This window comes from Chiloscyllium punctatum, chromosome 25 (genome assembly GCF_047496795.1).
Source record: "Chiloscyllium punctatum isolate Juve2018m chromosome 25, sChiPun1.3, whole genome shotgun sequence".
Classification (NCBI taxonomy): domain Eukaryota; kingdom Metazoa; phylum Chordata; class Chondrichthyes; order Orectolobiformes; family Hemiscylliidae; genus Chiloscyllium; species Chiloscyllium punctatum.
Window position 1 is genome coordinate 27,171,668 of NC_092763.1, and position 14,973 is coordinate 27,186,640.

At 44.5% G+C, this 14,973-nt stretch overlaps 1 protein-coding gene across 2 annotated transcripts in view; it reads right to left on the bottom strand.

Moving 5' to 3' along the window:
• Positions 1-14,973, bottom strand: part of LOC140495784 (gamma-aminobutyric acid receptor subunit gamma-4-like) — a 219,869-nt gene that overhangs the window by 29,722 nt on the left and 175,174 nt on the right. For both annotated transcript variants that reach the window (XM_072594887.1, XM_072594886.1), the window contains exons 5-6: positions 13,485-13,567; positions 7,264-7,401 (exon numbers count right to left, since the gene is read on the bottom strand). In XM_072594887.1, coding sequence (XP_072450988.1) covers positions 7,264-7,401; positions 13,485-13,567 — 221 coding nt within the window. The remainder of the gene's footprint in view (positions 1-7,263; positions 7,402-13,484; positions 13,568-14,973) is intronic.

Consider the following 14,973-nt stretch of genomic DNA (forward strand, 5'->3'; position numbering starts at 1 on the left):
CTTATAGAGGTTTACAAAATTATGAGGGGCATGGATAGGATAAATAGACAAAGTCCTGTCTCAGGATCGGTGAGTCCAGAATAGAGGGCATAGATTTAGGGTGAGAGGGAAAAGATATAAAAGAGACCTCAGGGGCAACTTTTTCACGTAGAGGGTGGGACGTGTATGGAATGAGCTGCCAGAGGATGTGGTGGAGGCTGGTACAATTGCAACATTTAAGAGGTATTTGGATGGGTATATGAATAGGAAGGGTTTGGAGGGATATGGGCCGGGTGCTGGCAGGTGGGACTAGATTGGGTTGGGATATCTGGTCGGCATGGACGGGTTGGACCGAAGGGTCTGTTTCCATGCTGTACATCTCTATGACTCTACGACTGTATCTGAAGATTTAGCATAGGAAAAAGCTGCTGTTTGTTTTAATATTGGTTTCGATCTGTGATTTATTGTGTAGATTTGCTATCACCAATTGTTTTTGCAAATATTAGTACAGGTCACTAATACCAAGTGGAGAAAGATGTTCGCACCACTCCCTAGGCAGGAGATAGGTTCAATCTTCTTCAGGAATCATTCAGTTTAGTCCAGATTGCTTAAAAGCTAGATGACATTTCTCTCAAGGTACATAATTGTCTCGAGAGTCATTAGGCACAATGCAACTTTGGTATTTTAGCTCCACACTGCTGATGCTAAGAACAGGTGCTTGTGAACTGGTGAGCTTCTGCCTGGGTGGAGCCTATCATGTGTTTTCAGTTAACCCCTTCAGGCGGTAACTGAACGTTATACAACATCTTCCCCCAAGCATGATTTCGATGTGAACGTAGGAAGTATGGTTAGTAAATTTGCAGATGACGCCAAAATTGAAAGGGTAGGGGATAGTGAGGGAGGTTACCTCAGAATTCAGCAGGATCTTGATCAGATGGGCTAACAGGCTGAGGAGTGGCAGATGGAGTTTAATTTGAATAAATGCGAGGTGCTGTATTTTGGAAAGGCAAATCAGGGGAGGACTTATACATTTAATGGTAAGGTCCTAGAGAACGTTGCTAAAAAAGAGACCTTGGAGTGCAGGTTCATAGTTCCTTGCAAGTGGAATCACAGTTAGATAGGATAGTGAAGAAGCCATTTGGTAAGCTTGCCTTTATTAATCAGTGCATTGAGTTTAGGAATTAGAAGGTCATGTTATGGGTGTACAGGACATAGGTTAAGCCACTTTTGGAATACTGCATTCAATTCTGGTCTCCCTGCTGTTGGAAGGATGCTGTAAAACTTGAAAGGAGTCAGAAAAGACTTACAAGGATGCTGCTGGGGTTGGCAAGTTTGAGCTTTAGGAAGAAGCTGAAGAGACTGGGGCTGTTTTCCCTGGAATGCCGGAGGCTGAGGGGTGACCTTGCAGAGATTTATAAAGTCATGAGGGGCATGGATAGGTTAAATAGCCATGGTCTTTTCCACGGGGGCACAAATTTAAGGTAAGAGGGGAAAGAGGCAACTTTTTCACACAGAGGGTTGTGCGTGTATGGAATGAGCTGCCAGAGCAAGTGGTGGAGGCTTGTACAATAACAACATCTAAAAGGCATCTGGATGGGTATATATGAATAGGAAGGGTTTAGAGGGATATGGGCCAGGTGCTGGCAAAATGGGACCACATTAATTTACAATATCTGGTCAACATGGACGAGTTGGACTGAAGGGTTTATGTCTCTATGCCTTTCTCCAGCTGTTAAACACTGAAAACAAGTGTTCAACTGAGTAGAGTAGGTTTATCGCAATGCAACTTCCCCTGCACCCTTTGTCACTGACTTTATAAATGACTGACGATTGGTTGACTTAAAGGTTTACTGTTGGAGACAAAATATTCAGGTGCAGTTCAATGCCACACCAGAACTTTGGTGAATGATTGATTTTCTGAATGTCTTTTACAAAAGACACATTCTGGTTAATGTAACTGTTGGATATTATTTCCTTTAGAAGGAGTCTAGTTTTCACAAACCATGTTGGAGAAGACAGTTGTGTTTCTGATAGAAAGAAAATTCTCCCCTTTGGCCTGTGATTATTTGATTCCCTTATGGCAATGGAGATTTAATTGAGGCATTCCAGATCATGTGAGGGTTTTATTCGTGTAAATAATGAGAAACAGCTTGCATTGGTAGGAGGCTTGCTAAACAGAGGACAGAGACTGAGATTAAATGCGAAGTGAAAAGCAGATTGAAGTGTTTTTTTAAAATCAGGATGCTTGTGAAGATTGAGTTCTGGAATACCAGTGATGCCAGTTAGAGAATACCAGTCAGGGAAGAGTTAAGAGCAAAAGAAAATTACTGCAGATACTGGAATCTGAAACCAAAAGAGAAAATGCTGGAAAATCTCAGCAGGTCTGGCAGCGTCTGTAAGGAGAGAAAAGAACTGACGTTTCAAGTCTAACTGACCCTTTGTCAAAGCTAAAAAAAGGGAAAAATAGGGAGGTATTTATACGAGGCTGAGGATGGCTCCAGAAGCAAAGGTAGCAGTAAAGAGGTGATAATGACAGTGCATAGAGAGATTATACGGAGATTAGGAGCTGTGAATGACCAAGGCTGAAGCCAGTGCTATGTGACAAAATATGTGGGGGATGGTGGGGGGTGGGTGAAGCAGATGCAAAATGGAAAACAGAGGAGAAGGGTAGCAAAGGGGGAAGAGGAGAGGAAAAGGGTGAAACGTCGACTCTCCTGCTCCTCAGATGCTGCCTGACCAGCTGTGCTTTTCCAACACCACACTTTTTGACTCTGAAGCACTTGCAGCAATCATCAGTCAGAAATGTCAAGTGGATGATCCATCTTAGCCTCCTTCATTGGACCCAGCATCATAGATACTAGTCTTCAGCCAATTCAATTCACTCTACACAATATCAAGAAATAGTTGGAGGCACTGGACTTTGCAAAGGCTATGGGCCTCGACAACGTTCCAGCATTAGGACACTGAAGACTTGTGCTCTAGAATTTGCCGCTCCCCTGCCAAGCTTTCCCAGTACAGTTACAACACTGACCTCTACCTGTCAATGTGGAAAATTGGCCAAATATGTCCATAAAAAGCAGGACAAATCCAACTTGGCCACTTACCATCCCATCAGTCTACTCTTGATCATCTGTAAAGTGATGGAAAGTGTCAGTAATCATGTTATCAAGCAGCACCTGTTCAGATGGTGGCACAATGGTTAGTGCAGCTGCTTCACTATGACAAGGACCTGGGTTCAAATCCAGCCTTGTGTGACTGTCTGCGTGGATTTGCATGGTCTCCCTGGGTCTGTGTGGGTTTTAGCTGGGTGCTCCAATTTCCTCCCATAGTCCAAATATGATTAGATGGATTGACCATGGGAAATTGCCTCATAGTGTCCAGGGATCTGCAGACGAGGTGGGTTAGCCATGTGGAGATAAGGTGAGTGGAGTGAGATGCTGTTCAGAGGGTTGGTGCAGCCTCAATGGGCCAACTGGTCTTGATCTGCACTGTAGGAATTCTATGAATAACCTGCTCACTGATGCCCAGTTGGGTTCTGGCAAGGCCATTCAGTTCCTGACCTCAATACAGCCTTGGTTCAAACATGGACAAAAGAGCTGAATTCCAGAGGTGAGGGTAGAGTGACAGCTCTAGCAAAACAGGAGTCAATGGGTATCAGGGGCCAGACTTTCCGCTGGATGGAATCATACCTGTCACATAGGGAAATGGTTGTGCTTGTTGGAGGTCTGCCATTTCAGCTCCAGTAGATCTCTGGATTTCTCAGGGTAGTGTCCTACTCCCAACCATCTTCAGTTACTTCATCAATGGCCTTTCCTCCATCACAAGGTCAGGAAGTGGAAATGTTCACTGATGATTGCACAATGTTCAGAACCATTTGAGACTTCTCAGATACTGAAGCAGTCCATGAGCAAATAGCAGATATAGGGAAACACACCACTTGCAAGTTCCCCTCTAGATCACTCACCATCTTCTTTTGGAAACATATCACTATTCCTTCACTGTTGCTGGGTCAAAATCCTGGAACTCCCTCCCCAATGGCATTGTGGGTCAATCCAGAGCACAGGGACTGCAGCAGTTCAAGAAGACAGCTCAGAGGCACAAGAGATGGGCAATAAATGCTGGCCCTGCCAGCAATATCCACATCCAATGAATGAATAAAAGAAAGACCAAAAACAAGAAAATGTTGCTTTCTGCTGTCTTCCAGCATGGTATGTTGGAGAGGGTTTTTAAAATTCATTCATGGATATTGGTGCTGCCGGCTAGACCAGCACTTAGCATCCATCTCTAAAAGGCCAGAAAGCAGTTAAGAGTCAACCACATTGTTGTAGCTCTGGAGTCACAAGCAGACCAGACCTTTCAAGAATAGCAGATTTCCATCCCCAAAGGCCATCAGTGACCCAGATTGAATTTTCTCCGTCTGGTGGATAATCACTACATTCTTAAAGCACATTTTTATTGAATTCAAATTCCATCATCTGCCATGGCAGAATTTGAACCCAGGTCTGGAACACATTAGTAGTCAATACTAGGTCATCACCTCCTCTTAAGTGTTTACCCTTCCTGCTATTACATCATGTTGGAGAGGATAATGGTGTGGTCTCCTCTTCTGAGGCTTGGAACTTTGGGATAAGTTATTAAGGCATTAGATAACTGCTGCCACTAATTCAACATTAGCTCCAGGATTTTGTGCACATTTGCATCGACTTGCTTGTGAGATGTGTTTGTGTTCCATCTGCCTGTGCAGAGGTGAAGGAGGTACTATTCTGTCATTTTGGTGATGTTTTGGAAGCCTTTATTTAAAAAACAGGCGAGTGACAGGATTTACTGATTGAGTACTGGTGCCTGTGACTGCACTGTGTCTGTCTTAGTAACGTTACCATGAAATATAGCATTGACTGCAGACAGAGGGCAATCTCTGTGAAGGTCGAGGAGAAAGGTTTGACATCGATGGTCCTACTCATCAGGAGTGTGGATGGGATGCTCTTCAGAGGGTTAGTGTAGAGTTGATGGGCTGAATGGCCTGCTTTCAAACTGCATGGATAATATGATTTGGGCCATTCCCTGCACAACTCATTGCAGAGTTCAAAGTTCACGGTAGTTTGTTGCATCCTCCACAATTCTATAACCATGATGTTGCAGCCATTGGCTTCCAGGAATGTGTTATCTATTTTGGAGAGAGGAAGAGCATCCTGGGTGGGCTTGTCTAACTGTACGTTCAGTAAACCTTGGCGTTAACTACTTCAGAATTAGTCAGTTTTCACATAGCAGCAGGGGTGATGAGACATGAGTGGCTCTTCCTGAAATGAAGTGGGACAATAACCACCAGAGTTTTCCAGCTGGATGGAGTTGGCCACCACGTCAACACTTCAAAGGGTGCACTCTGGGTTCTGCCTGATGCCTGCTAGGGCTTTGCAGCCAATCTCCTTCATATCCCATGACAACATGACAGAACCTACCCTGGTAGGCCCATCAACATTTAACAATCATCAGTGAACATCTGACCTTATGATGGATGGATGATCATAGATGAAATAGCTGAAGATGGTTGGACCTAGGACACCACATTGAGGAACTACTAGGGGCTCTTCAGATGCAGTGATAGTGTCCCTATCTCTGAGTAAAGAGGCCTTAGTTCAGGTCTTAGCTGCCCCAGACTTGTGTCAATCTGAAAATTCAAAAGCCTGAGGAACTCCTGCAAAGATCCTGGAGCTGAAATAACTGACCTCTAAGAACCACAAACATTTACCTATGTGGCAGGTATGACTCCAACCGGAAGATTGATTACTCACCAATACCCACTGATTCCAGTTTTGTCAGGGCTCCTTGATGCCACACTCGGTTGAACACGGCCTCTCTTTCAAGGGCTGTTCCTCTCACCTCACTTCGCCTCTGGAATTCGGCTCTTTTAACCACATTTGAACCAAGGCTGCAATGAGGTCAGGAACTGAGTGGCCCTAACTGGTTATCAGTGAGCAGGTCATTGCTGAGCAGGTACTGTTTGATGGCACTGTTGATGACACCTTACTGATGATCGAGATGAGACCGCTGGGGTAGTCATTGGCCAGGTTGGACTTGTTCTGCTTTTTATGTACAGTACATACGTGTCAGAAAGTGTGGTGCTGGAAAAGCACAGCCAGTCAGGCAATGTCCGAAGAGCAGGAGAGTCAACGTTTTGAGCAAAAGCTCTTCATCAGGAATGCTTGGGCAATTTTCCACATTGTCAGGTAGTTGCCTGTGCTGTAACTGCACTCGAACAGCATGGCTAGGGGAGTGGCAAGTTCTGGAGCACAAGTCTTCAGCGCTACAATGAGAATGTGGTCATGGCCCATACAGTCTCTAACCATTTCGTGATGCATATGGAGTGAATCAAATTGGCCGAAGACTGGTATCTGTGATGCTGGGGACCACTGGAGGAGGCCGAGATAGATCATCCACTCGGCACGTCTGGCTGAAGATTGCTTTAAGTGCTTCAGCCTGATCTTTTACACTGATATGCTGGGCTCCTCCATCATTGAGGATGGGGATATGTGTGCAGCCTCTTCCTCAAGTGAGTTGTCATCCTTCCAGCTTTTGGGATCTCTGATTGGACCTGTCACTCAGGAATCCCCCCAATTCCACAATTCACAATCAGCCAATGAATCTGGTGGTGATTTTCCTACTGGCTGTCTCTGTAAGAATGCAATGTTATGGCAACAAACTTCTTTGGTTTCTTCCAGCAGGAGAATTTGCAAGTTCATAATGTTCCGGCCTTTGTGTGCTTCCTGCTTGGTGTTGCTATCATGAGTGACTAATATCTCCCAGATATCTGTGCTCCTGTGTCCCACTTAGTCTCTCCCTCAAAAGAAGAGTTTTTTTAAAATCCCTCCTCCACAATGGATACCTCACATTTCACGTTATTGAGTTTCCTTTGTATTTGATCCTTTACAATGGCATATTTTAATTTCCCTGCATTTTGGCACAAACTTTAACACAATTAGTAATACCCCTCATTTAATATCATGTCCAAATTTCACCATGGTATCTCCAAGTTGCTGAGTCCATACCATGTTTGTCTAGGCTGAACTACAGTGATCTCAGCTAACACTAGCCCTGGTTCTTTAAAGTGCCTCAGACTTGTTGCACCAGTTATGCCATACTCTGGAGTGATGGTAATATAGTGTCTCATACCCGGAGATTTATCCCTGCGACCACCTCAGTGAGTTATGTTCAGTGGGCCCATTCCCAACTTGGAGCTGAACTGAGAGAAATCAGAAACACTCACTTCAGCATTCAAAAGATCCTCACCTGCAGTAGTTTTGAGGACTTCTGTTGTATTCCGCAGACGAACAAAATCAAACTGGTAGAGTCTCCAGGATCGTTGGTGTGCGACTTCAATCGAGTACTGTCTCCATCTGTAGGTTATTTCATCTTTTGGATATCCATCTATAGGCAAAACCCAGCAGTGAGTCGCAATGCATACCTTACCAACTGCCCAGAAATATGTAGATCAGCTCTGTAACCATAGCCCAAAGAAAGAGGTCAGATACAGAGGATAGCTCCGTCTACTCTTTTAAATGAGAAGTAGTTTCCTCTACGCTTCTCAATTAGAATCGAAGGTTCCTCCATGTTGGGGCCAGTTACAGCAGGGTTCAGATGCAGAGTAAAACTCCTTCTCCATCAAACATCCCAGGAAAAGGAAAGGGTTAGATATAGAGTGAGAATTCCTCTGCACTGTCCCTATCAAATCCTCTCAGGACAGGGACAGCAGGGATTTGGATACAGAGCAAAGCTTCTTCTACTCAGTCAAACTGAAAGTAAAGCTCCCTCCATACTGTCCCTATCAAACACTCCCAGGGCAGGTGCAGCAGAGGGTTTGATAGAGAGTAAAGCACAATCTACACCGTCTCTATCAAATACTCTCACAGCTGGTACACAAAGGGTTCGAGACAGAGTAAAACGCTTTCTACTCTGCCCACATCACCCAGTGACCTCATAATTCCTTCTTTGATGATGAGGGACTCTCTTTCATTGGCTCCCTTTCCTTTGTTTCTCACCTCTAACCTTCTCATGTCTTGGATTTTCAATCTGTTCTTGAGGACATTGGTCCTTATTGCGACTTGTCTCTATCTTCGACCACCTTAATGCCATGACCAGTTGCTGCCTTCCCTGCACTCTGCTGCACTTTCAACACTCACTAGAATGCACTATGTAACACTGACCGCTTACTGTACATCTAGTCACTGGATGGCATCTTTCAGTTATGGGTTTTATGGGCCTGATTGACTACCCGTGACTAGTTGCTGATCATGTCACTGATCTATCGTCTAACCTGTGACTGGCTGCTGACTGTTACTGATCTATCGTCTATCCTGTGACTGGCTGCTGACTGTGTCACTGATCTATCTTATAACCTGTGTGCCCACTTCAAATGTCCAAATGGGCTGACAACCTGACATGCAGCAAGCTCATGAACAGGGTCAGTTGGTGAAATCGCTGGTTTGGGTGAAATGCAGACTCCTATCTTTTGCCCAGAAGTAAAATTGTTGGTGGTCAGGATGATGATGTTAAAATTGGTCTCCAACCAATCGTATTAACATGAGTGCCAACTTGCCCAGTTCCATATTCTCTCCTGCCCACCACTCCCTTCAGACCCTAACATACTCATCCCATTTATTTAGTACTTTACTGAAGGAACTTTCTTATCAACATGTTCAGTGATGTGATGGCACACTTTTGGGCAGGTGCGACTTGAACCCAGGCCTCCAGCCCTAGAGGTATGGGCACCAGCACTGCCTCACAAGAACCCTATCACCTACTGAATGATTGAAAAGACAATTAGCCACATTAGGATTGCCAATTAGCCACATGTGATGAGAGGTTCATGTGTTGGCCAGTGCCTGGGAGAGAAGTTTTCATTGTTTCTATCTGTATTTGATTGCTGCATAATGCCGAGATAGTCTGTTCCTATTGTTGTAATTTTTTTTCTCTCAGGCTGTCCCTATTCAAATGATGACTGATTTAATAAATAGATCAATTTACTTTGTAGTATTTTGATTACACACGGCCAACGAAAGGAACCAGTGAATGATCAAACGGAACTGGCACTGTGACATTATGTGCTGATTTGGTTTCAGCTCCTGGGTCATTAACCAGCTGTCCTAATTGGATTGGATGCGGCGCTGTGATTTATAATTTGGTTCAAAGTGATTTTGAAAATATTGTCCTTTTGTTCTGTAACCTTCCAATCTCAGGACAGCTCTTGTTGTCGATTCACTGCCCTCCCGCTGGGGAACAACTCGACACTTTGCAGCAGCCATACTGGAACTTGCTCGAGTCAGACAAAAACAAAAGACTGGATGTCAGAAATCCGAAACAAAAACAGCAAAGTGTGGTACCATCTGTGGAAAGGGGCTCTGACAAAGTTCATCAACACTGGAACACCAGGAGATAGTGGAATAGCTGGTAATGTCACTGTATTAGTAATCCAGCCTCCCATTCTGGGCAATAACACCAGAGAGTGACAGAGTTAATGTTTCAATCCAAAAAGACATTTCTTCAGAACTCAATTCAAAATGTTAACTCTATTTCTCTCTCCACAGATGCTGTCTGATCCTGCTGAGTTTCTCTGGCACTTTCTACTTTACTTCACATTTCTGGCATGCACAGTAATTTGTTTTAATTTTCATTCATTGGAGACGTGGGTTTTGAATCCCATGGTAACATCTGAATTCAATAAAGATCTGGAATGAAAAGCGAGCCCAGTGGTGACCATTGACAATTGCTGACAAAAACCCATTGTGTTTTTTAATCCTCTTTAGTGAAGGAAACCTGCATTCTTACCCAGCCTGACCTATATGGAGCTCCAGATGCACAACAACTGGGTGATCCCTGAGAAGTCGGGATGGGCAATAATTGTTGGTCTAGCCAGAAACAAAATTCCATGGACGAATGGTGGAAGCAGCCTCTACTTCTCTGGACCATAACTCTGGGGGCAACATGCCAATGTGCTCCATATAGGTCGATAGGTGCCAAATCAGGACCATTACTGCACTGCAATATTCCCTCTCCACTGTTTTATCAGGACCCCAACAGTACTGCAAATGTGGCTTCTTGTTGGGAGACTGGCCACTAGGCAATCGAATTATGGTAGCACTGGGGAGGGCAGGTTTTGGGCAGTCTTCTTGTGGGGGGGGGTGAGCACTATTTTACACCATGATAACCCTCACCATGCTTGTCACTTTTATCACTACCGAATAGAGAGGCTTTTGTGAATGCCTGGGTGTTTCTATCTGGCACTGGGCACCTAACCTAGTGCAGAAGCTGTTTGGCCAGGCATGCTGAGTATCCCCTCAATGAACCTCTGACTGGAGGAAGTTCTCTTTATCCATTAGTGCACAGCAAACAAGGAGGCAACCAATTAGGAGAGTGCTTGACCAAAAGTTACATTTGCAGGCACCGCAGTGACAGGATGGGGCCTGGGGCCTGTGTGTGTGGTTCCCATGCTTGGTTCCTGATAACAATCTCTGTTTCAATGAACAGACTGCTGTAATGATTCTTGAACCCAGACAGTGGCTATTCCACTATGAATGCATCACAGATGGTAGTTCTGCTCAGACAGTTTTTAAGAATGGTTATTGAAAATATTGACATTATCCTGGCTCAAAGTTGATCCAGCGGTGGCACTCTTGGTCTGAATGAGAAACTGCAATGGTCAAACCCCATTTCAGTGTTGGCTGTGTTTCAACCAATACACTTTCGCCTCTCTGAGAGGCAGCTACACAAATGAAGCCCACTCCAGGGATTGAGCACAAACTTTGACACAACTTGACACAACAGTGCCGTTGTGAGGGAGTGTAGCACTGTCAAAGGAGATGTCTTTCAAGTGAAACACTAAACTGTGTTGATGATCGTATAGCGCTATTCAAAAAGTTCTGCTCTGTTCCCTGACCAATAATTATCCCTCGATTACTGGCCTTCATTTTGTTGCTGGTTGCGGGGTTTACAGTGTCCAATTTAGTCGTCTGCTGCGATAGCAACTTTAGAAATACAAGTCATTCCCTCCGTCTTTCTCTGTTAATCGAGCTGCATCAGCTTCACTGTGCCTCAAATTCATTTGCAATCTGAAAGGTATTTTGGAATGGTTCTGAATCTCAATAAGATAAACTATCAATGGGAATCATTCACATGTGATTGCACCTGCAATTTTATTCATCCATCTGTGTCAGGATTTGTCAGAGTGTTATATAATTCCTCCTTATAAATCGTCTTTTGCCAGAGGGTTGTGAATCTGTGGAACCCATTGCGCAGAAAACTGTGGAGGCAAAGTCATTGACTGCATTCAAGACTGAGGTAGATAGGTTCTTGATTAGTAAAGGATCAAGGATTGTAGGGAGAAGGTGGGAAAAATGGAGTTTAGAAATATATCAGACAAGGTTGAATGGCCTGAATGGCCTAATTCTGCTCCTGTATCTTATAGTTTTCTCTACATCTATCTGAGCCTCAAATTAAGCTGAGTTAATAAAGGTGCAATTGATCTTGGGAGGTGTTGTGGTGCAGGAAGAGTGGGAAGTGAAATGGCCGAGATATGAATCACCCACCTGTCTGAGCACCCAGAACAATTTCCCTTTGTTTTGACTGTTGGACATAACTTGCATTGTCAACTCTCAATCATTTCAAGCTGAGTTCACCCCAACAACAATCTCCAACCTTGTTCTGCCGATCCAAGTGCCTCAGTATCCTTTAAACGTGCTCACAGGACCTGGAATTAGTCACTCCCCAGCTGGTGAGGATGGCTGATTATGTCTCTCCAACCCAAAAGAATCCAGTGTAGTTTTCAAAGATGGGAGCAGCCCTGATTATTGTGCCTCAGTTAGTGAAATGAGGCTGTCTTACCTCTGGATGAGGGCCTCTGAAACTCATCATAGCGAGTACAGCTAATGGTCCTGACCGACAAGTATGAATTATACAGTAACTGTCTCATTAATGTTAACTCCCACTCATGAAATATGAGATACAGGGAGATTTGGCGATCTGGATTCAGAATTGGCTGGCTGACAGAAGCCAGAGAGTGGTTGTAGATGGAAAGTATTCTGCCTGGAGGACAGTGTTGAGTGGGGTCCTGCAGGGCTCTGTACTTGGGCCTCTGCTCTTTGTAGTTTTTAATAAATGACTTGGATGAGGAGGTTGAGGGGTGGATTAATTAATGTGCAGATGACACAAAGGTTGGAGGAGTTGTCGATAGTATCGTGGGCTACTGCAGGCTGCAGCGCAACATAGACAGGATGCAGAGCTGGGCTGAGAAATGGCAGATGGAGTTCAACCTGGATAAATGCGAAGTGATGCATTTTGGAACGTCAAACTCTAATGCTGAATGTAGGATTAAAGACAGGATTCTTGGCAGAATGGAGGGACAGAGGGATCTGGGTGTGCAAGTACATCGATCCCTCAAAGTCGCCACCCAAGTGCATAGGGTTAATTAAGCATATGGTGTCTTGGCTTTCATTAACAGGAAGATCGAGTTTAAGAGTCGCGAGTTTTTGCTACAGCTCTACAAGCCCCTTGTGAGACCACACTTGGAAAATTGTGTCCAGTTGTGGTCGCCCTATTATGGGAAAGATACAAAAGCTTTGGAGCGGATGCAAAGAAGGTTTACCAGGATGCTGCCTGGAGAGCTTGCCTTATGAAGAAAGATTAAAAAAACTCGGATTTTTCTCTCTTTTGAGAAGGAGGAAGAGAGGAGACCTGATCGAGGTATACAAGATAATGAGAGGAATGGAAGAGTCAATAGCCAGAGACTCTTCCCCAGGGCAGGATTGACGGGTACGAGGGGTCATAGTTTTAAGATATTAGGGGAAAGGTATAGAGGAGACGTCAAAGGTAGATTCTTTACGCAGAGAGTTATGAATGCATGGAATGCGTTGCCAGCAGTGGTGGTGAAAGCAGAGTCATTAGGGACATTCAAGCGACTGTTGGACAGGCACATGGATAGCAGTGAGTTGAGGGGTGTGTAGGTTAAGTTATTATGTTTTACATTAGGATTAAACCTTGGCACAACATTGTGGGCCAAAGGGCCTGTTCTGTGCTGTACGTTTCTATGTTCTATGACTGCAACACTGGCTCAGACATAATGCTCTCACCTCTGAGGAGGGAGGTTGTGGGTTTGATTTCAAATCCAGGCAGTTTTGGTGTTCAGAAATCCAAGCTTCTGAACACAGACTGATATCCAGAAGGTACACAGTTGAGCCCATATCACCCCAACCAGAAGTAGCTTGCACCTGTCCTGTACAGGGAGGGTGGCATTGACTGATGACTTGGCTACAGGGGCAAAAAACCCAAGTCATGATTCTGCAGATTAGAGAGTAATGGCAACTGAGCAGAATCCAACCAGCATTCTGACTTTAATTCAAGAACTAATCAAAAAGTCAATGTTTCACTCATAGCAGAGATAGAAAAGTCAACAGTTAATGACTAGAGGCCAGGTGCTAGGACTGAGAATGAGGCTTGAATGTGTTGCATCACAGACTTACAACTGGAGAAGGTGAGAGGACAGGACTGCTCATCCATGGGAAAGTTCTGCAGATACAGCTGGCATTCTGCCTCGATTGTGAGCCTGTAAAATGGAAAACAAACTCATCTCCATCAAGCATACTACAACTTCTAGAAAGCATTTTCTTCAAGTAAAGATTGGGAAGATTGAAGTCGTTCTCTTTGATTTCCTTCCTTAGCCACTGTTCCTCTCTCAATCATGGGCTTGTTTCACATTCTCACCATTACCCAAAGCCTTATTTTTCTACTTCTGCAACCTTTCCAATCTCTGCCCTGTCTCAGTCTTTGGCTGCTGAAACCATCGTCAATACCTTTATTACCTCCATGTTAGAGCATTGCGGTATCCTGCAGGTCAGCTGCCCACAGTTTCATAACCTTTGGTTAAACCAAAATTCTGCTGCCCAAGTTCAACTTCACCTCATGGTATAATCACCACTGTATTAATCCAGAGACCGAGGTAATATTCTTAGGGACTTGGGTTCGAATCCTTCCATGGCAGAATGTGAATTTTAAAAAAAATATCAGGAATCGAGAGTCTCATGACATCATGGTTGGTTGTCAGAGAATCCATCTGATTCACTGTCATTCAGGAAAGGAATCTTCCATCCTTACCTGGTCCAATCTACATGTGACTCTACATCCACAGCAATGTACTTGATTCTTATTGGCCTCTGGGTAATTAAGACTGAGCAGTAAATATTGGCCTAGCCAGTGATGCCCACATCTGGTGAAAGAAGAAGTCCTATTCTCCCATTAACTCTTTGCTACAAAATTGCTTCACTTTAAGTACTTCAATAGAATCCCTACAGTATTGTTAAAGACCATTTGGCCCATTAAGTCTGCACACTCCCTCCAAAGTGCATCCTACCCTATCCCCGTTACTCCACATTTAGCCATTGTTAACCAACATGCCTGCATATCACTATGCAATTTAGCATGGCCAATCCACTTAACCTGCATATCTTTGGAGGAAACTGGAGCACCTGGAGGAAACCCAGACAAATCTGGGGCTGTATGGTTGCTCAGTGGTCAGTGCCAGGGACCTGGGTTCAATTCCTGGTGACTGTGTAGAGTTTGCATGGTCACCCCATGTCTGCGTTGGTTTCCTTCAGATACTCCAGTTTCCTCCCACTGTCTAAAGATGTACAGGTTAGGTGGATTGGCCATGCTAAGTTGCCCCATAGTGTGCAGGCTAGGTGAGTTAGCCATGGGAAATACAGGGTTACAGGGATAGAGTAGGGGGATTGGATGCTTGATGAGAGAGTCAGTGTGGACTTGATGAGCTGAATGGCCTGCTTCCGCACTGTAGGGGATTCAATGACTTAATGTGCAAACTCTACATAGACAGTTACCCAAGGCTGGAGTCAAACCTGGGTCCCTGGCACTGACAGGCAGCAGGGCTAAACACTGAGCCACATGCTGCCCTGTTCTTCTATTTAAATCCCTCTGTTCTGTCATCTCCTCAATCGC